This window comes from Octopus sinensis, linkage group LG15, assembly GCF_006345805.1.
Source record: "Octopus sinensis linkage group LG15, ASM634580v1, whole genome shotgun sequence".
Lineage (NCBI taxonomy): Eukaryota > Metazoa > Mollusca > Cephalopoda > Octopoda > Octopodidae > Octopus > Octopus sinensis.
The window spans coordinates 55,265,862-55,288,377 of record NC_043011.1 but is presented as its reverse complement, the minus strand read 5'-3'; the positions used below and the strand labels follow the sequence as shown (position 1 = coordinate 55,288,377).

At 33.6% G+C, this 22,516-nt stretch overlaps 1 protein-coding gene across 18 annotated transcripts in view; it reads left to right on the top strand.

The window, feature by feature from the left end:
* Positions 1 to 22,516, top strand: part of LOC115219788 (coronin-2B) — a 128,978-nt gene that overhangs the window by 100,316 nt on the left and 6,146 nt on the right. For 7 of the 18 annotated variants that reach the window (XR_005002302.1, XM_036509767.1, XM_036509769.1 and 4 more), the window contains 5 exons: positions 933 to 1,046; positions 4,389 to 4,445; positions 8,349 to 8,539; positions 10,057 to 10,237; positions 13,453 to 13,683. Coding sequence is in view for 17 of the 18 variants with exons in the window: in XM_036509767.1 (XP_036365660.1) it covers positions 933 to 1,046; positions 4,389 to 4,445; positions 8,349 to 8,539; positions 10,057 to 10,237; positions 13,453 to 13,683 (774 nt within the window). In the remaining variant the exon portion in view is untranslated. Of the gene's footprint in view, positions 1 to 932; positions 1,047 to 4,388; positions 4,446 to 8,348; positions 8,540 to 10,056; positions 10,238 to 13,452; positions 13,684 to 18,606; positions 18,628 to 20,318; positions 20,759 to 21,183; positions 21,205 to 22,516 lie in introns of those variants that run through there. The other 11 variants (XM_036509774.1, XM_036509772.1, XM_036509775.1 and 8 more) reach the window with 7 other exon arrangements.

Sequence of the window (22,516 nt, the reverse complement as noted above, 5' to 3'; positions counted from 1 at the left end):
GTCCATTTGATGTTTGAACTCAGAATACTGAAGAATAAAAGTATTTTGAGGAATTTCGTGTGACCTTCTGCAACTTTGCTGCCTTCGTTTAACATTTCTTTATAAATTAACAATTTGAGTCTTGACAATAGAAATTAATACCAAAATATATTTGTGTGGAAAAGAAGATAAAACCGTTTTAGACTTTTGAGAAGTGAGCTAATTTCATCATGAGGTGGTCAAGCATGACCTTTGCACTCTGAGTCTCACAGAGGCTATGGCGAAAGACCGAGACCTCTGGAGATATGCTGTGACTTCGAAGACCCGACAGATGAAGTGAGTTCATGGCTCGCAGGATGGCCTGCTGTGCTTACCTTGGATCGTAGAGTGACCCACTGTTTTCGAGGAGACCTATTGAGTCAAGTACATCAACATCAAAATAAAAATTCAAATGGAAATTGTAGTTAAGACACCCATGCCGGTGACACGTAAAAAGCACCGTCTGAACATGGCAGATGCCAGCACCGCCTGACTGGTGTCCGTGTCGTTGACATGTAAAAGCACCAACTGATTGTGGATGTTTGCCAGCTGCCCTCGCCCCTGTGCCGGTGGCACGTAAAAAACACCCACTACACTCACGGAGTGGTTGAGAAAGGTATGAATGACACACAATTACATTTTTTTGTCCATTATAAATCTAAGCTGTTGTGTTATATGTAAGACATCAACGGTTCTTAATATCAAAAATTTAGCATTAATTTCAAAAGTTTATCTTCACTATTTTCTTCAGTTGTGTGAAGTCTTTTGTTTTCGATGTTTTCTGATTGGGTGATTTGTTCTCTTGAAGCTAATGAAATTTGTATTTCATTAATTTATGTAATTTGTTCATCGTTAACTTGTATTTCGAATATCATTAATCAACATTTCATTATGACTTTCTCTTTGAATTCTAGTCTGACCAGTTCCAAGACGATATTTTCCCACCAACGGCCAGTTGTGTTCCCTCCCTCACAGCTGATGAATGGATCAGTGGACAAAATAGAGAACCAATTTTAGTTTCACTCCAGGTCAGAATAAATTATTATTATTATTGCTGTAGCTGGTCTTGTCATGTTTTATTTCTCTTAACTCTCTACCCAAAATTCATGGAATATAAACTAGATATAAGAAATAACTGCTATTTCGCACTTGTTGATAAATATGAAAATGAACAATAATAAGCTCACACGCTGATTTTGAGTGATACATCAAGCGACCTTCTATCAATTTCTGAGGGCAAACTTTGTAAAATAAGTTGGAAATGCAAGGGACACTTGTTTAGGGGGTTGTAAAGATCTCACTGCTATCTTTTGTATTGAATTAATACATTCTATTTTTATTAAGCCAAATCCTTTCTGGTTAGTTTTGAGTTGACTTTCATCTGTAATAATTTAGAAATTCCGATCTTCAAATCCTTATTCTATTAAAATTAATAATGATTGAAATTGCTATTTACATAGAAATTACTTTCATTCATAAAAAATTAGTTTTTCTTTCAGAAAACCAAATTTTTATAAACCTGTTCATCTCACCTTTTAAAATTCTTCTTTGCTTAGTTGAAGACAGCCACATTCTATGACATATGCACAAAGCTTAGCATTTGGGGAAGAGAGTCAGTTAAATCTACCCTTGTACTTTAATCTATCCACACACTCATCCCCATGGAAAGAAAGGCAAAGTTGACCTCAGTAAGATTTGAACACAGAATATATAGAAGGAGGGTCTGGAAAGTGATTAAAAAATGTGGTAATGAAGTGTCAAGGATGCAAACAATTATTGTTATTATTATTATTTTAAGGCAGCGAACTGGCAGAATCGTTTGCATGCTGGGCAAAATGCTTAGAGGTATTTCGTCTGCCGCCAGGTTCTGAGTTCAAATTCCGCCGAGGTCGACTTTGCCTTTCATCCTTTCAGGGTCGATAAATTAAGTACCAGTTACGCACTGGGGTCGATATAATCGACTTAATCTGCTTGTTTGTCCTTATTTGTCCTCTCTGTGTTTAGCCCCTCGTGGGTAGTAAAGAAATAGGTATTTCGTCTGCCGCTACGTTCTGAGTTCAAATTCTGCTGAAGTCGACTTAGCCTTTCATCGTTCCTGGGTCAATAAATTAAGTACCAGTGGCATACTGGGGTCGATGTAATCAACTACCCCTTCTTCCAAATTTCAGGCCTTGTGCCTATAGTAGAAAGGATTATTATTATTATTAAGTCAGTAAGCTGGCAGAATTGTTAGCATAAAAATTTATTTTTTGTGTTCAATATCATTTAAGAGGAATGCTTAGCAGCATTCTGTCTGTCTTTACATTTTGAGTTCAAATTCTGCTGAGGTCAACTGTGCCTTTCATCCTTTTGTGGTCAATAGATTAAGTACCAGTGAAACACTGAGGTCAATGTAATCAACTAGTCCCTTTCCCCAAATTTCGGACCTTGCACCTTTAGTAGAAAGGATTATTATTATTATTATTATTATATTATTATTATTATTATTATAAGGAGGCTTATATTATACTTAGATGTACTTGCCAGTTGCCATAGTAATTGCATGTGACACCTCCAGTTTAATTTGTTGACAAATTCGGTTTCTTTTGATAGAAACATTTAGCACGTTTCCTCTTCATTCCTAAATTACTTGATTGCTTTATTGTCAGGAATGTCAGATCTAGCATTAATTAGCCATCCCCATAATTATGTTAATTATGTAATTGCAACTGGTCTTTAGTTTGCAATTGTACAAATTGAATAAAAAAAAGCAAACCTGGATCTGACAATTGACAAAAAAAGCATTCATTAGAAAATCTTGTTCTAAAATATTTCTACAACTGAAGCATTTCAATGAAATAAAATTCTTACAGTTGTGTGTCTCTTATTCAAATTTAGACTATTTTTGGAAAACAAGGAAAATGAAAAAAATATTTTTAGCAAATATCTAAAGATTTTAGATTTATCTTTTGATAAACTAGTTTAATTTTTTTTCAGTTATGTTTTGAAGAAACTTAAATTAGATTGTTTTTAATATGTAAAAAACAAAAACCTCTTCTTACATTAAGGGCATCACACAACATTGGCATTAGGGAGTTGCTCTTTTGTTTTTATTGATGTCAGTTTGTGCCCATACTGGGGCACTATCTTTAAGAGTTTTGCTTGATTTTGTTTTGTGTTTTATCAATCTGCCTTGGTAACTCAGGCTAAACACCACAAGGTATCCTTTTGTTTGACTACACATTGCCAACACACACACACACACACACACACACATTCACACACGACCAGCTTCTGCATGATGTCGGTCTGGCAAATTTTACTTCTAAAACATTGGTCGGCTGAGACTATGGCAGATGACCCTTTGCTGCCCGAGGTGCTATGTAGTGGGATTGAACCTAGAATCACCTGGTTGTGAAGCAAACCTCTTAACTACACAACTATGTGTGTCCCTGGTTGAATGTTGAAAGAGGTTTGCAATGGATATGAATGGTGTCTGTTTTGGTTTCAATAAAGGTAAGTAGAAAGAATTTGAAACAACAAAGGTTCCGGTTAAAGAATCTATAAAAGAGATTAAAAAAACTGAAGAATGTATAAACAGTGTTTGAATAACATCTTTGAGATATCATTGATGTCTTTTTAACCCTTTCATAACCAACCCGGCTGAAACCAGCTCTGGCTCTGTAGTACAAATGTTTTGTTTTCATAAGTTTTGAATTAAAATCTTCCACCAAACCTTAGTCACAATTTATGTTCCTAACACTAGCTTAACCCTTTAGCATTTAAACCGGCCATATCCGGCCAAATGTATTCTGCCTGTTTTATGTTCAAACTGGCCAGATCTGGTCTCTCACGCCAACCCTACAATGTCGTTTTAAAAATTAACAGCTACCTCATCAAAATCTCAAAGCTACAAGATAATGCGTGATTAGTTCAAAGCAATGTGAATAAAGAAGTATTAATTTTGGCAGAATAATGTGAACACTAAAGGGTTAATGATAATGAAGTTATTTTACTAAATTCTTTGTTGTATTTAGAATTAATTGAAAGAAACACAGAGCATCTCAAAATAAATACGGTAACAAAAGGGTTAAGGAGCTGGGAAACAAACTGGATTCATTTGCAAGGGAAGAAATATCATGACTATTGTTGAGAAAGAGAGAGGTATTAAAGTGATAAAACCTCAGTATTTGAATTCTGTTGACTAAAAATTGAAATTTGACACTAAATGTTTAAAGATTAAAAACAATCTGAATGTTGTTATATGTAAATATTTCCTTAGAATTCATGAAAATCAAATCCACATTAAAATATTTTTTTTTCTGTGTTCAATATCATTTGTTAAGCTGGATTTAGTATATTTTATTTTATTTATTTTTTCCCCACCTAAGGATGGTCAAATGACCAATTGCCCTCCAATTACATCTGCCAAAGCTGTTCAAAAACAGGTAAATAGTCCATTCTCATTGTATCATAGTTTGTTGCTTTTAATAACATTCTCTTTAATACCGCCAATAACATTCTCTCTTCTCAATAATTTAATATTTGTATCATCGTTTTACAGAAACAAAATCTATTTGGTTGTTTCCTTCTGTTTTATAGAATTCCTTTTGAACATTTAAAAAATAATTGTTTTTGTTAGGTTTTATTTCCTTTTAAAATCCAATCTGCTTTCATGAAATATCTCTAGTGTTCAGCTCTTGGTTTTAAATATTCTTTGTATATTCGAAAATATTTGTGAAAACAAAAAAATATACGAAACAAAGAAATTATATTTCTATAATAATAAACACGAAATTCTGTCTGTTCGTCCAAGACATCTGTATCTTGGTCTACCTGTGCTCTGCATAGACATATTATACCTTTTTGGAATCAGGATGATCCTGGGATTGAAAATCTGTCCTTCATTTGGTTCTTGAACACCCAGCATGGGGATCTGATTTAAAAGCATTTGGGTTGCTATTTCTAGCAGGTAAAGCTTGGCTGATTCACGCCATCTTGGTTGGCGTTTGTCAGATGATGTTAGAGGTCAAGTGAGAGATAAATGACATTTGGTTCGTTAATTTCAAGTCAATATAAGAACTTTGGGACAAGTTGGCAAACAATTGGAATTAACTTGGGACAGGAACAATAGAACGATTCCATTACAGAATTAATTCTCATCCGTCCTTAATCTCTGAACAAACACCAATGGGGCATTTAGTCATTATACATGTATTATAGTCATGCTAATTAGGTCTCGTTGGTTTTGGGCTGAGGCCCAATTAGCCCTCCGCTGGAGCTAGCTTTAAAAGTCTGCATGGAGTGCGACTTTTAAGCTAGTCACTATTAAAAGTTAAATTAAAATTTAAAAAAGAAACCACTCTGACTCCATTTGCAAAATGTTGTCCTGTTACTCTCAATCTACAACAAATGAAATCCTGACCTGATTTCAGTAGGATTTCAAAATATTAAAACTATGAACCAGAATAGCATAAAATGGAATTTGATTCCCTTAGTTTTTCCACTGAATTCCTATAAACCATAATCAAAATGAGTTTCAAAAATGTCTAATAAAAATGGCAACTTGCAGAACTCATCAGAATTTCAGTTTCAAGTGATTTCCTTTGAATACAAATAAAATGGTAAACACAATATAGAGAAAGAATGGATCTGTTGTAGAGACTTTGTTTCAAGACAGCTGTCTTCAGTAATAAAGATTGATGCTGTTAACTTCATCTGATTGTCTTCAGGAGTCATATCGGCATTTTCCTTGGGCTGGATTTATTCTTAGGCAATCGATTTGTCTTGTTTTAATTGAATGCTAATCTAAATGTAATTGGAATAATCACTGATCTCAGGTGTAAACAGCCAACAAACTGATTGGTTTAAGATTCCAAGACTTCTTCAAAGAAACTAATTACCTAATCTGAATTGATTGGATTATGGAAGTCAGCAAATTTCTCCTATTATACTTCTGGATTTAGTTAATCCAAAGCTGTGGGTGTTTGTTAATAAACTTTAAGAAGTTAAAAGATAAAAATCTTTCTCCATCTGGAAGTTAATCTACAGAAGCAATGCTTACTGTTCGTTTAATGTCTGCTTTCCATGCTAGCATGGGTTGGACGATTTTGACTGAGGGCTGGCGAACCAGATGGCTGCACCAGGCTTCAATCTTGATCTGGCAGAGTTTCTACAGCTGGATGCCCTTCCTAACGCCAACCACTCCGAGAGTGTAGTGGGTGCTTTTTACGTGCCGCCGGCACGGGGGCCAGTTTGGCGGTACTGGCAACGGCCTCGCTCAAATCTTTTTACATGTGCCACTGGCTTTTCTTGTTTATAATAAACTTACAGCAATATTTTACTTAGGTAAACAAATTCAATTAATGTTGTCTCTAGGGGAAAAAACATATATATCCCCCCCACTCTTTTGACTAATCCCTGATCTATCTTCTCTGCTAATGCATAATAATAATATATTGCTTTTATAAATTTCCTTTGTGAGATTTCATCTAATAACCAAATTCCTTATAAATCTTTAACTCTGTCGCATGACCATATTGACTTGTTTTAATAACTTTCTGATCTGAAACAAATAAAACTCTTTTCCTCTTATAATTTTCCTGCTAAACCATTTTAATCATGGCCTTCGTTGATATTCTACCAATTCCCGTTACTGTTTTCGTTTCCAAATCTAATTCTTGTCTAACAGCTGAGTCACATTTCTTTGTTGTTCTGCTTCTATTAACCTGCTTCCTTTGTTAATCAGATTATTTGATAGCTTTTTTGCTTGACTCTAAGAAGTGCTTCTCATTTGAATATTTATTTCACTCCTAAAATATGGAAAATAAATACATTGTTATGCTTCTTCTTGTTGTTATCTTCACAAGAGACCGTTTTGATTGAATTGGGCAGATTTGTTGTGTAATTAGCTTATTGGTTGTATTTAATCAGCGGCATATATGTATATTGATTTTGTTTGTTGTACAGAAGGCATAAAAGTGCTCAACACACCTTTAATTTCAAAGTGTATAGAGTCACCTGTTAGTAACCAGGATTAGAAATCCGTGTCATAGGTGTTTGTACAGCCAACTTTGTCTCATTGGCTTCACTTATTAATAAACACACACACACACACACTCTTTCTCTTGCTCGCTCTCTCAAGGTCTCCCAATGTCTTCAACCTTCCATTGCTCTCAAATGGTAACCACCAGAGCTGGCTGCTGTTCTTGACATAGTTTCAGTCTTTCTCTTTACTACAGAAATAGATTATGTTGCATAAGAAGGGCAAACTCTGACATGGCCAACTTTGAACATTTTCTTCTCCAACATTTTGAAGGTGATGCAGATAATCATAAGCCCTCCCCCCTCCACTTCCAGACCTCCTTTGTTACTTTCAGTCTCTTCTTCCTTACATACTTTCATTATGGTTTTTATCAATTCAAATTTAGTGGAAAATTGCTCTAATTTGCTCACATATCTAGCATGATTACTGCCATCAATTCACTGCGAAGACAATTCACTGCAAGGAAAGTTTACTGAGAAAATATACCCATGGTATCTCACCATTAATAGTCAAAAACTATTTTATTGAGGTAAAAAATGGTGAACTTACCGGAGATGATCTAGCACAATGCTCTTACAAGTTATTGGTATGTTTGTTAATAGGTTCAAGTTGGAATTTTAATGTGGAATCAAATCTGAAATTCCCTTCAGCCTCCCCATCTGCTATCTTTGCTCCCTATTGTAAAATTCCTTATAGGTCACCTCTAACGTTAACCTTCAAAGTAGCACCTATCCAAACTTGGTATTTCTATGTATGTACCAATGTTTATCCAGAGTTGGAGAGTTATAAATCTCCAAGATTGGACTCTTTTTTTAGATTACACAAACTTTTTTTCACTATTTGTGACCAAACTGGTGTGTGGCTCACAACAAATTGTCTACGTCTGGCACTATTGCCCCTATCTTCTCTAGCTCCATGGAATGGACTCTTTGCTTTTTAGGAAAGGCTTTGCAACCTTTTCCTAAGAACTTTTACCTCTTTAAATCCAATATTTTGTAAATTTCTCCCATCAGCAGATTGAAATACCATTTTACTTACTCCATTTATGAAGATTTGTTTTTGCCTTTTTTTGCCAATGAAGATTTGAGACCCTGAAATGCAGTTGTTTTTTGGTTTCAAAATAAAGTAGTGAATGACTTACTAATTACTGCCTAGTTGATATTTTAATGATTTAATTATTATAAAGAGATTTCATTTATGATCTAATTATTGTATTTGTTATTTAGATAATTTGCCATTTTTTCATTTGTCTTCTGTAATTTTTCTAGCCATTATTTCTTGACTAAACCCAATCCTTTCTTTTTAGGATGGAGCCTTAAAGCAAACCCCGACCATCACCACTTTCAAGGCTGTCAACCGTCCTCCATTGGCGCGTTCGTCTACATTACCTACAGCTCAGGTTCCTCCTAGTGTTAACACAGAAATTAATAAGGAACCGGCATCTCTGAAAAACATAAAAAGACTTAGCTCTAATGATGAATTTGTTACTTTATCAAGGTAACTTATTTCAATTTTTAAATGCCAAACTCAAATTGAGTTTGAATCATTTTAAAATGGAAAAAAAAAAAGTGTGAGTTTTTTCTAAGAAAATGGAATGAAAATGTTATGTGTATTGATCAAAAGTTCATCTTTTCCCCTTTTTTGTTATGATTTTCTTCTGATTGTAGTTGATCCACTTTCACCAGATTTTAATATTCAAATACTTATGTCTCGAACATGTTTGTTAATATTTGATTCAAGCATTTTTAATCTTTTGCTAGACTTGTCTCAAAGCCAAATAGTTTCATTTGCTTTCTTTAAAATGTTTATAAACTTTCTAATCCAACTGCTTTGCAGTGGATTCTTGTGCTTGAGGAACTTGGTGAAATAGAATTTCTACAAAATCTCTTAACAAAATCTCCTCTGCCCATTTATGGTAAGACAAGAAAAGTTGTCTGTTCATGAGTGTCACATGTCACTTGTTGGTTTAGATGCCACCGTGGCCTGCTTGGATATGTGAGTGTTTTAGATGACATCCAGAACTGCCATTAAAGAAGTAGGTTTGATGCTATGTACATTATATAAAACTTCCTGGTCATATTTCACAACAGAATTGATTGTGAGTCAATGTTTGGACATTTTTCACAAGAAATCCTGCCGCTTCTGAAAAAGTGACAATTTCAACGTTTCCAAGAAACCTGTTTTTAAATGTTTCAAAATACCAGGAAGTGTAACAATTATTGTGAATGGCCTGATAAACTGGCTTATCACAGACAGTTAATATCTGTCAATAAAATACAAAGTATGCGTTTATTAGTAATCCATTACTAATCTACAATTATCCTAAAAAAAGCATTTTGATGATTCCGTGTTAATGAAATCCGCCATGGGGCCCTGAATGGCTGTTTACTGCTGGTCAGCTTTTACAAATGGTGAATGGTTGATATTTCAAAGTCATGTTTATAGTATCATCACCATCGTTTAACATCCGCTTTCCATGCTAGCATGGGTTGGACGAATGACTGAAGGCTGGCGAACCAGATGGCTGCACCAGGCTCCAATCTGATCTGGCAGAGTTTCTACAGCTGGATGCCCTTCCTAACGCCAACCACTCCGAGAGTGTAGTGAGTGCTTTTACACGCCACCGGCACGAGGTCCAGTTTGGTGGTACTGGCAATGGCCACGCCCAAATGGTGCTTTTTACGTGCCACCTGCACAGGAGCCAGTCCAGCGGCACTGGTGACGGCCTCGCTCAAATATTTCACATGCCACCAGCAGAAGTGCTAGTAAGGCGACGCGGTAACGATCACGCCCGAATGGTGTGCTTAAACATGCCATTGGCACGAAGGCCTGCTTATTTTGAGAAATCCATAACTTTCTTAATTAAGGAGTACCTAGGAAAGAAGAGCTGTTTTTTGTAGCTTTCAGACCATTTTTCATTATTTTCACTCCAGTTTGTCTAAATCAAACAGAACATCCCATTGCTTCTCTTCAACAGTTTCATTTTCTTTACAAGATGAAACCTTATTTTCCAGTGATCCTGCGAATAACACCTGTACTATTGAAAACCATGGGGAAGGTGATGTGTCAACAGCCAAGGAATCTGTTAACAAAACCCCTGAAAAAGTGATGAGGAAGTCTTGGGCTCCGTCGTCTAATTCTAGTTCTGCTGATGATGTCACATCAAATGGGATTGTTTCATCGTCACCTGTCGATGTAAGTAAGAATGGGTAACTCCATTCCTTTGATGATCCACTCATTAAATACAAACGATTAGAAATTAAGATTTTGAGTAAAACAACCTGAAATGATATTTTTATCTTTTCTCTAAACCATTCATTGCATTTATGACTTTGGATTGAACTGAAATATTTTGCTTCAGTTCATTTGAGGCACGTGTGTGTGTGTGTGTGCATGCATCAATCTTTTTTAATATTTATTTCTATTTGCTAATAAGCATGGACAGTATTGAATTTGACTGAGTATCCGACTGGATGTGATGTGTTTAATCTATAGGGTGTCAATATATTCATGCATTTAGTTTTAAACTGCAAAAAATCTAGGCATTTAAGATGACATTAGCAAGAAAGATTTAATAATAGCTGTTCAATTCATAATCCTATGGATAACAAGTGGTTAAATAAATAACTATTTCTTTACTACCCACAAGGGGCTAAAAACATAGAGGGGACAAACAAGGACAGACAAAGGGATTAAGTTGATTACATCGACCCAGTGCAAAACTGGTACTTTATTTATCGACCCCGAGAGAATGAAAGGCAAAGTCGACCTCGGCGGGATTTGAACTCAGAACGTAACGACAGACGAAATACCGCTAAGCATTTCGCCCAGCGTGCTAACGTTTCTGCCAGCTCGCCGCCTCCAAGTGGTTAAATAAATATATTCACCTCTCCTGCCTCCAGACTATATATACATATGTAAAAAGAAGGCCTTGAGATTTACAATGAAAAGGAGTTGAGAATGGCCGAAGCAGAAGGCAAAGGAATTGAAGGTGTTGATGATGTGGTTGACGTGATTGAACAGTTGCCATTAAAAGTGAGAAAAGCTGATCGATGCATTTAGAAATGAAGGTTCTCATAAAATGGGTTTATGTTTAGTTTATTTGATGAGATTAATGTTCCGTATTTATTGCAATCAATTTTGTTAATATGAGATATTAGAATTCTTTTACTGGTTTCAATCCTTGTATTACAGCCATTTTCTGTAATTCTACCTTCAGAGGATTTTATTGATAGGAATGCCGGAACTGCAAGACTTAGTGAATGGTTTGTCATTTAAAAAAAAAAAAAAAAGATGACAACCCCCCACCCCTCCACCAGAAAATGACAAATCCGGATTTGTATAAGGGGAGATAACTTAAGCAAACTTATATACAGCAGGATATTATTGTACAAACTTATGTTGTGTGTGTGTGTGTGTGAATGGCCTCCATACTGCCCATTGATCTTCACCAAGATATGGGTCAGTGGAAGGCTATGGAAGAAGTTACTTGTCCAAAGATCAAAGTTGGAATCCTGCCATTATGAAACAAACCTCTCAGCCATGCATCTTTTATCAACAATTATTTTTCTTTAAACTAATGATCTAATTATCCATAAAACAGCCATAACAGATGACCGTTCTTGAGATCAGCTCATCCAAGAATGATTAATGGCCGTGTTGGTGAAGAAAACTGTTTTTTGTCTATAATTACAATGTTACGTGTTTGTATGAATTTTTTAATTGATACAGGAAAATCTAAACTTTGGAACTTTTGAGAAAATACTCTGCCATAAATTGTTGGGGTGTGTAGAAGAATATTCTTCCGTTCAAAACTGGTGTCCACTAAGTGATTGTAGATTTGAAAAGAAATCCTTGCAACAGCAAAATTATTTTTTGTTTTTAAATTGTTTTCAAAAATTCCAAGGAAAAGAAGAAATGATAAAAGTTCTCCAGAAATAGACAAAAAGTGTGGTGTATTCTCTGGAATTTGTGATGTTTTCTTGAATGAGGAGAAGAATGCTTAACTTGTAGATGTAGCAGTTAAAAATGTCCTCATCTAATATAATACATTCATGCTATTATATATTGTATATATATGTGTGTATATACATATATATGTATATATGTGTATATATATATATATATATATATATGTATATGTGTATATATATATATATATGTGTGTGTGTGTGTGTATATACATGTATATATGTGTGTGTATATATACATGTATATATGTGTGTGTATATATATGTATGTATGTATGTTATTATGTGTATGTATATATTTATGTATATATGTGATTATAATCAAAATAAGCAACAAGGATATCCAAGGTAGTGGAGTACAATTGTTTCATGCTACTTCATTTTATTAAACACTAAGTATTACATCAGTTTTAAAATGTCGAACAATCTTCAGCCACATATAGAATTTTTTAATTAAACGGACAATGCACATTCTTATACTTATTTCATTTGCCAACATTACAAAGAGGGTAGATATATAGACAGAGAGGTTTATTTCATCATTAAGAACATGGTGGTAGTATGTTTTATATATATTTATTAAGAATAAGGAGAAAGTGGAGAGGTAATTAATAAAATCAATTATAAAATATGACAACATTTCTGTTTTGATTCAGAAATCTTTAGATAATTAATTTTAAAATGACAATCTTTATAAGATGAGTTAACGGTTTTATAGCCATTATTTCAACGTGTATTTCTAATCTGTATGTCCTTACTACCTCTGAAGAGATTCATCTTCTAATGATTTCAATTTTATAAATTAATTATCTTAAGATTTCTGAATTGAAACAGCTGTCAGAGATGTTATATTTTATAATTAATAAATAATTTTATTAATTACCTCTCCATGATTACCTTATAGTTGAACTTTCTATAGATTGGTAACTAACCAGTATTTTCATTGGATTTATGATCCCTTAATCAGGTTTATTACCTTTACTTGATACACAAACACACACACACAGATTGTGTTAATTTCATTGAATGCAGTATTTTTCTTTAATACAGTTGGTAGCCTAGTCTGTTTTAACTCTTTTGGTCATATCACATTTCAGTCATAATCTCTACTGTTAATCCCATTTGTTTTAAAACACCTTAGGGTTTAATATCTTTAATCTTTTGTCTGTGAAAAGTAAAGAATTTGGGTTCATGGGATTTATATTATTGTAGATTATCCAGTGTGTTTTGAGTGTGAAACACACAAACATGACACCTGTACAAGTTAAATGAAGATTATTGGATTCCGTTTTGAATTGTTTTACTTTTTTTTTTTGTTTTTGCTTAGTGTACACAATCTTAGTTGAAATATTTAAGGTTTCTTTGGGACAAATTATTGCTGAATATATTTAGTGTCCATTCTTATATTTATTCACACAACTGATTATCTTTACTCTTCAGAATTCTCTGCCATTTGACCAAAATCTTATAGAAGGCAGCAGTCAAGAAATCGCTGACTTGCTTCAATCATGTCACTCTGAAAATTTAACCGAAATAGTCGATGCAGAATCCAAAATTGATACAAAAAATGGTCTGGAACCAGAAAATATTCATTCTACAACTGCTGTCTTTAAGTCAAATGTTAATTTGACATTTTCTTCTGAAACTAAATCAGTTGAAAGTGATGAACGAGTAAGTGCTTCCAATTAGTGCTTATGTCCCCCACCCCCCAATAATACTTAACGAGCAATACTGCTGCTTAATCTAGTAGACTCGGTATCTACAAGATTAATATTTCAACTGACTGTTTCTCTGTTTTTAAAACTGTTGCATTAATCCCAACAATAAATTCTGAAATTTAATCTAATATCAACTTTATCAGAAGACTAACTGGCTTTTGGATAAAAACTCTCAATGTTTTTATCAAACCATAATACGTAATACTAACAAGAGTTTAATATCATAGCTGCTATTTTAACATTTCATTTCGTGTAACCAATATCAGTAGCAAATATAACCATTTGCACAAGATTCAATTCTAATAACAATTTCCTCCAACTCTGTTTCATGGTGTTGTTAATATTTGGAGAGAAACATGACTGGAAATGTTTATCAATAATTTCACTTAATGTCTGAAATATTAAGTAGAACTAGCACTGTGACCTGGCAACGCCGGGTCATAGTGCTAGTACATGCATATACAGTTGCGTGTGTGTGTGCGCACATACACGCGAGTGCTGTCCAAATCTCTGACCAATCACATAGCTGGCATTCAATTGGTGTATCAAATTTCGGGCATTTTGATTGGGTTTTGGATAGAAAATTCACGAAAAAGTAACTTCTATTGATTTTTTAATGGTTTTGCGGGGTGACTGGGGAAATGTAAAGATGTGCACGACCACCCTTGGACGGTTTTGAATGACCATAGAAAGTGCAAGCCCTCTAACTGAGAAATTGTGGATTTATATAAAGGACATGCAGACACACACACACACACAGACATACATTTTGCCGTTTATATATAGAGAGATGTTTAAATATTTGATAGTCAGAGTGTAATTTTGGGGAATAATACAAAGAAATGGATTAGAAAAAACAACATTCTAAGCTTTGGTCATAAATTTTGTGCTGGCAACAATACAGCATAAGATATGTTTAATAGCTGTGAAATATATTCTGAAGTATTTAGAATAAATACATTTCAATGGTGGAGGCCCAGTGGTTAGGGCAGTGGACTCGCAGTCGTAGGATCGTGGTTTCGATTCCTAGACTGGGCGTTGTGAGTGTTTATTGAGCAAAAACACCTAAAAGCCCCACAAGGCTTTGGCAGCGGGTGGTGGCGGTCCCTTCTGTACTCTTTCACCACAACTTTCTCTCACTCTTTCTTCTGTTGGCCTGCTCGCTTAGCCAGCGGGGTGGCATCATTTGAAGGCTAAAACAATGCGAAGCGCATTGTGACCAGCGATGTGTAGCAACATCTGATAGCCTGGTCGGTCACGGTGATCGCATTTCAATGCTGATAGAAGTTCTAAAAATGTTGTAAAAAACCAAACAAACTAGAATTTAAAGTATTTAGCAGCAACAGTATAGTTAAGTGTTGGTTAATTTGTTGTACTATGCTTCACTGAAGAAGTTTTCTTTGGTTGAAACATGTCCTGGTACAGCTGGGAAGGATAGAAATACAGGGTTCTTAGAAATACTCATTAGCTTCGTTTCAATATCAAAAATATTATTTTCCTTTTTTTTTTTTAAATTTAGTAACTGTTTTAAGAATAGTAGAAATTTTTTTTTCCGTTTTTGTTTTTTCTCCTTGATTTGAAAACATAGTTTTAACTTTTTTATCTTTTAGCTTAATTTTTGTACTTATTGTCTGGTTAGTTTTGAGAGGCAAATGAAACTATTTGTTAAAGTAATTATGTTTTTCTGCATCTGAAACTATGTTGACATGTCCAACATGAACTTGGAGAGCTGATGACACTCATAAATAGGGATTTATTAGATTTTAGAATACTTACCTGAAAGAACTAAATTGGATTTTTTTTTTTATTACAGAATTATTTTCTCTACCATAAATAGTTAGACTGGTAAATCCATTTGACTGCTGATTTTTTTTTTCATTTTAAAATAAATAAATAAAAATTATAAGATATTATGGAGATGTACTTGCATAGCGAGTGACTTGATCTGAGATTGTGTGCTAGAATGAAAACAATTGCAGTGTGGAAGGTGTTTATAAGCCATTTAAGAAACACACAAAAACCGTTAGATTCACTTCAACATTTAAATTTAATTTGTCAAAATATTTTCGTCGCTTTGAGACCACGACCTGTTCACTGACAAAACTTTGTGCTGCTAAGATAAAAATAGAGAAAATATCTTTTTTCAACCCCATTCTTATGTAATTTTTTAGTTGAGTAATTTAGAGGTGGTTTATTTGATAAGAAAATCACCAAATACTAACATTTTGTTTATTTTAATATTTACTCCAAAGTTATTAATATATTCTGTGTTTTTAGAATTTAAATTAATTTATTCTTATATTAATCACTTTACAAAATTTAACAAGTTTGAGTTTCCAAACCAACAAAATAACTTGCTACATTCACATTCTGAAATAATCAGCCAAAATCTCAGTTGTTGGAATTTGAGTAAATTTTCTTTATTGAATTTTTATGTTTTTTTTTTATAACTTTTTGTTAGTCATTTTTAAAAGGTCACACTTCTGGTATAAACGTTAATCTCTATATTGTTGTGTCATGTTACTAATATTTCATTTTACTGAATAATATTTCCATGAATAGCATAATTGCGTAGAAGAGACTTGAGCCATCAAACCATCTTGTACCTGTTTCAGGGTCAGTACAAAGTGTGCCCCACCCTTCCCTTTCACAGTACAAAGTGTGCCCCACCCCTCCTTTTCACAGTACAAAGTGTGCCCCACCCCTCCCTTTCACAGTACAAAGTGTGCCCCACCCCTCCCTTTCACAGTACAAAGTGTGCCTCCACCCCTCCCTTTCACAGTACAAAGTGTGCCCCACACCTCCCTTTCACAGTACAAAGTGTGCCCCGCCCCTCCCTTTCACAGTACAAAGTGTGCCTCCACCCCTCCCTTTCACAGTACAAAGTGTGCCCCACACCTCCCTTTCACAGTACAAAGTGTGCCCCACACCTCCCTTTCACAGTACAAAGTGTGCCCCACACCTCCCTTTTACAGTACAAAGTGTGCCCCACCCCTCCCTTTCACAGTACAAAGTGTGCCCCACCCCTCCCTTTCACAGTACAAAGTGTGCCGCACCCCTCCCTTTCACAGTATGAACTACTCTTGCAAAAGTTTTATAGCATTGAATTGTTTCTAAATCTAATTCTTAACTCTAATATTCTAAAAATGAAGTTAGCCATGGTATGTAAATGGCTTCATAGTTCAACCAGTGAAACAACATACCTCTGTAGCCATTTCCATCATCATCATCGTCGTCATCATCATCATCATCATCCATCTGTTTTTCCATGTTGGCATGTGTTGGATGAGATATTTCTTATTATTGTGATGAGTGAAGATGTATTCCAGAGGCTGACTCCTTTCTATCAAGCTATAAATACACAAAGCATTTGCATATTTCTCTCGTTACTACGGTGGCATCATCATCATTTAACGCCTGCCTTTCATGCTAGCCAGGTTGAGACAGTTTCACAAGAGCCAGCCAGGCAGAAGCTTGCACCAGACTGCCGTTACTAAAATGTCAGCTCTGCTCTATCCCTTTCTAATTTTGGTGCAAGGTGAGTAATTTCGTTGGGACGGAAGTCACATTGACACCAGTATTTGACTGGTACTTATTTTATAAACCTAAAAATATAAGAAGCTGAGTTGATCATGGCAGTATTTGAACTCACAATGCGATTATTAACATTAGAATACAAAAGCTAAATTGCTAGAAAGGTTGTTTGCATGTTGGTTGAAAGTAAAACGTTGTTGGTCTCCAGGAATATTTCCTTCGAGTAAGATTCTGTTCATCTTGTAATCAGCCGATTCTTGTGGATATGAAGATTCTCATGGAAGCAGAAGACATAAGGTAGATAGACCCACTATAGTGAATTGGTCAAGAGGGTTAGGGTTTGTGCTGACGGCTTCATTAAACCTTCCAGAGTCATAGGGTATCTATGGTTAGGGTTTGTGCTGACGGCTTCATTAACCCTTCCAGAGCCATAGGGTATCTATGGTTTGTTTTAAACTAAAAATAGAGAGCCCCAGTTTTACTAAGGGGACAGCCTCCTCTTTCATTTATTTCCTGTTAATTATTAATTAATGAATGTAGACCTCCCTCAGGTTAGGTCAAATAAACCAACTGAATTTTTTTTCAATGTCCTTAAGAAACTTTTCTTTTTCCATGTTTTTCTGTAAAAACCGGTTGAATTTTAGAATAGTTTTGCCTGTACAGGATACACCATTTGCTTTTAAAGGATATTTTAGACAATTTTATAGTGAAATATTGAACCTCAACTGATTGTATTCACTGACTAGTCTCTTCTACAACAACTTATTTTCTACTAGTTTAAACCTTCAGTTTTTATTTCAATCTTTAAATTTTTCAATTTCTGCCGTTCTTCTTCTTTTGATTCTATAAGAAGTAGCAGGTTGTTTGCTTCTACTCGGCAGAATCAGCCACAGTCTGCTGGTAGCTTCCCGATTTACTTGTCTTGCAATGTTCAAACTTAGAATTTTCCTGTTGAAAGAAAACATACTATTCACTTATTACAAAACTGTCTGTTTGTCGTTGTCATCATCATCATCGTCGTCATCATCATCACCATCATCACCACCATCACCTCCATTATCATCCATCATCTATCATCATCATCATCAATCATCATCATCATCATTCATCATCATTATCATCATCATCATCATTCATCATCATCATTCATCATCATCATCATCATTCATCATCATCATTCATCATCATCATTCATCATCATTCATCATCATCATCATTGTATAAACTTTATATTTGAAAAAAATTTTTTAATTCTTGATTAAAAGAATCTTTTAGATCAAGATATTTATTTCTAAGCAAGCATTTAGATTAATATGTAATCGTGAAAAATTGTTTATTTTAGAAATTAATAACAAAAACCAAGGTAAGTGTAGTTCATATTGATTGAATTAGAACGAGTGTCGACTGCATGTCCCATCAATATCGGTTGCATCATTTTAGTTATTGATACCAGAGTGTGACGTTTTTTTACATTGTTTCTTTCTGGAGTGTCTACGAGGTTTGCCATTCCAACTGGACAATTTCCAAACCTATTTCTCTCTATCTATCTACCTTTCTGTTGATCTGTGTGTACACAAAGAGGAAATACAGTTTATCGAGTTTTCTCGAAAGGAGACAAGATAGTATTTTCAAACTGGTAATTACCAATTAATTAAGCAAATAACCAACTGAGGAATTTCTTATTAAAATCTCTTCTCATGTTTTGTCATTTCTCCGTTTATGCATGCTTCTCTTTAATTCGACTAAAACTAAAATTCCTTCTTTTATTTTATATTGTAAATTGTTTGTCTGTCATTAAATGACTTCTATTTCCAGATCATTTACATAATCTATGCGCGTGCGCACGTGTGGGTGTGTGTGGGTGTTTGTGTCTCTGTGCATGGTTTCCTTGTGAAAGCAATTAAACACTTTGAAATAATCTCATATAATCAATTTATTTCAGAGTTTTCTGTTTTACTCAAGTAAAGATTTTTAGAAATTTAAATTAACACTTTTCAAAATTGCATTTATTAAAGCTATTTAATAATATTTAAAAAAAAAAAACCAACTCCTTTTTTAGAGAATTGCAGTGAACCCTAAAGATGATTTAGAAGTTAAATAATTAAATGTTAATCGTATTATCCTCGTTTAATAGTTTAATCGTTTAATTAGTGTTAATGATCAAAAGCCCAATTATATTTTCAAAACAAGACAGTTTGTGTGTCAATTACTTATTGATATTTTCCTATTCAGGAAATGAAAGCCTTTCAAATATGAAAAAAATTTAAAAAAAACCCCCCAAAAATCTCCTAAATTATTTACTATTTGAAAGATATTAAATAAATTTGCTAAATTAAAAACTTACATTTTCAGAACTAAAACAAGTCAAAAGTGACGACATTAGGAAAACAGCCCAAATCTTTGTTGTTGATGTTTTTTATTGATCTTTTATTGACATTGAGATGTTTTATGCTTTCACTGTGCTTTAGAAAAGTGTTTCTAGACATTTCTTTTTTTGTTTTCAACCATTTCTTTTTTGTTTTTTTTTCTTCTATTCTGTGCTTGTTGTTTGGTCATCTTCTGTTTATGACATCGTTGAGCAAATAGTTAAAAAAAAAAAAAGCACACTTTAATATTTTGTATAATTTTTAATCTGGGTTTAATTAAGGAGAAACAATAATTTGCAATACACATATATAACTAATTAAAAGTACTCTCATTATGTAATTGCCTCTTGGAATGGGTTGAAGATTATTGTAGAAATCACCAAAAATCTTTTCGTTCTTGTCACCTTTTGATGAGATTGAAATTTTTAATTGCAATTTAAGACTATTTATAAATTAAATTAATTGCTAAAGAAGTTCTGTAAAGTCCTTTTATATATATTTCTTTGTTATTATTTTGACAAGTATATTTGTCACTATTGTGTTAGTCGAAGTGGGTATTTTGATGAGAATCTCGAGAGACATCTACGGACTGTCACTGATGACTTAAACTTTCATATCAGATGGAGGGAAATTGAATCTGGTAAAATTTCTTATCATCACTCTTTAAGTTTTCCCCGTGTCTTTACAGCTAAGGGATCTCCCCAGCCATTGAAAGTTAAGTATTTCATTTCTAATAACACAATGACAAGATTGTTAAATTCTGAAGTCTTTAGCTTGTAGTCTAGCATCTTTTGATAGCCGGTTGCAAAAATTGGTTATCTTAAGGAATTCCTAAAAACAATTTTCATAGAAATGATGTTTGATTGCAGTTTGCATGGTCTATCATCATTCTTTGTGGTTTGTCTCTGTCCAATTTGTTTTGATGTGTTTTGTTGTTTCATGTTTTTTCACGATTCTCAAACCATTTTATTGTCTTCTTGTTCATATAAATATATTTTAGTTGAATCATCAATATTTAATTCTGTCATGAATCCTTGAGATAGAATTCAACTTTTTAACGTAGAACAATTATTTGTGAATAAAAACCTATCACATAAAACATCATGTTATGTTCCAAAAAAAAAAAAAGAAAAATCATCCAAAATAATTAAATATGTAAATTAGAATTTAAAGATATCAGATGCAATATATATATAATATTTTTTTCCATATGATGTTTTCTGCTTTTAAATTCCTTTTTCTCTGACACAAATTTTCTTGTAAAACTTCACTGTCATTTGTCGAGTGTCACTTTTAGATTTAGAAATTCACTGTTAGTCATAAAACATAAGAATATATTTTAAGAATATGTTTAGACCATATTCGGTAATTCTGTAGTTGGCATGATTTTTAAACGAAAACGAATCTAATTTTGATAATGTCATTGTTTCTCAAACATCAAACTTTGAAATCTCTTTCATATTATATGTTCTTGCTGATCCAATCCTTTTCGAACCCTTGCAAAATACACCATTTATAATCAAATGCTATACTTTGCAAATGTCTCCCCGTAGAAACAGTCTAATGGCCAAAAGGTAGGTTTTGGAATTCTCCCCCAAATAATTGTTGCAACATCCTTGAAATAATTTTCCTGCAAATCCCTCACCTTCGACACTTTAGCGACCTGCTTCATGTCCCCTCCCCCCACCACCACCTTGTTGCTGCCTCCTCACATCTTAACTAACATTTAGCTATTTCATTTAATTAACAACATATGTGAAATAAATGTCTAGAAATATTTTTTTATAAAATTTATTTTTTTTACTGTGAGAATCATTGAGAATTGCCATGAATTATTATGAGCTGAACATCAGCAATCTGTTGAGTGTTTCATTCACGGACACACACACATTCATCAACTTAAATTGATCCATGGGTTCTTGAAGGAATATTTTAGGTTATTCTTTTCTAATATTTATTGTATTTTCAATGTTTACCAAAATTTAAATCATGTGCTTAAACCCCACACCACACCCAACTTATCCCAAACCAAACCAATTGTTGCTCTGGTAATTTGGCATATTTAGATTTTTCAAATAATGTCAAATAATTCTTAATATTTCCAAGTAAATAAACTCAGCCAAAATTAAAGTTTCTATATTCCATAATCCCCTAGAAATAAATATAAATATAAACATGCAATTTACTTAAAAGTCCTCTAAAAATGCTGGTTTTTCACTCCTTTTCTACTCTAGTCTTTCACTTAAACAAAAACCTTGTAAAACTAATTCAACAGTGACAAATGTTTATAATTATTTTGCAAAATCTCAACTTAAACATATTTACAATCCACACACGAAGAATGTGACCTGAGATTAAAGTAGCAGAGAGCTGAATACTTGATCGAAAGTATTATCACATTTGATTGCAATTTATTTGATGAAAACTAAAGAAAAGGAATCTTTTAAGCAATAAACTAAGAAACGGTTTACTGATAAGGACGATTTATTTACATTCAACTGTAAAAATAATTCCATTCACAAAATATATAAATCTATAGATTTTCCTCAAAATCATCCTATTTAAACTTGTCTAAAACTAATAAATAGTTGAACATTTTCAAATTTCCTTTTTCTATGCTGGCATGGGTTGGATGAGTCTGTCATACATTGTATCTTGATTTCTTAACGTTTGTCATCATTATCATCATCATCATCGTTTCTGTGAGGATTTTTATCTGAAACTGTTCTACTTCTTCTTTAGTCGTTGCTGAATTTAAGAAAATTAATACTTAAGAAATAATAGTTCAGTATTTCTCTATCAAAAGTCTTCTCATTTCTTCCTCCTGTATTTTCATTCTTCTCTTTCTTCTTTATAACCTCACTCTCAAGTATTTCTTCTACCAAT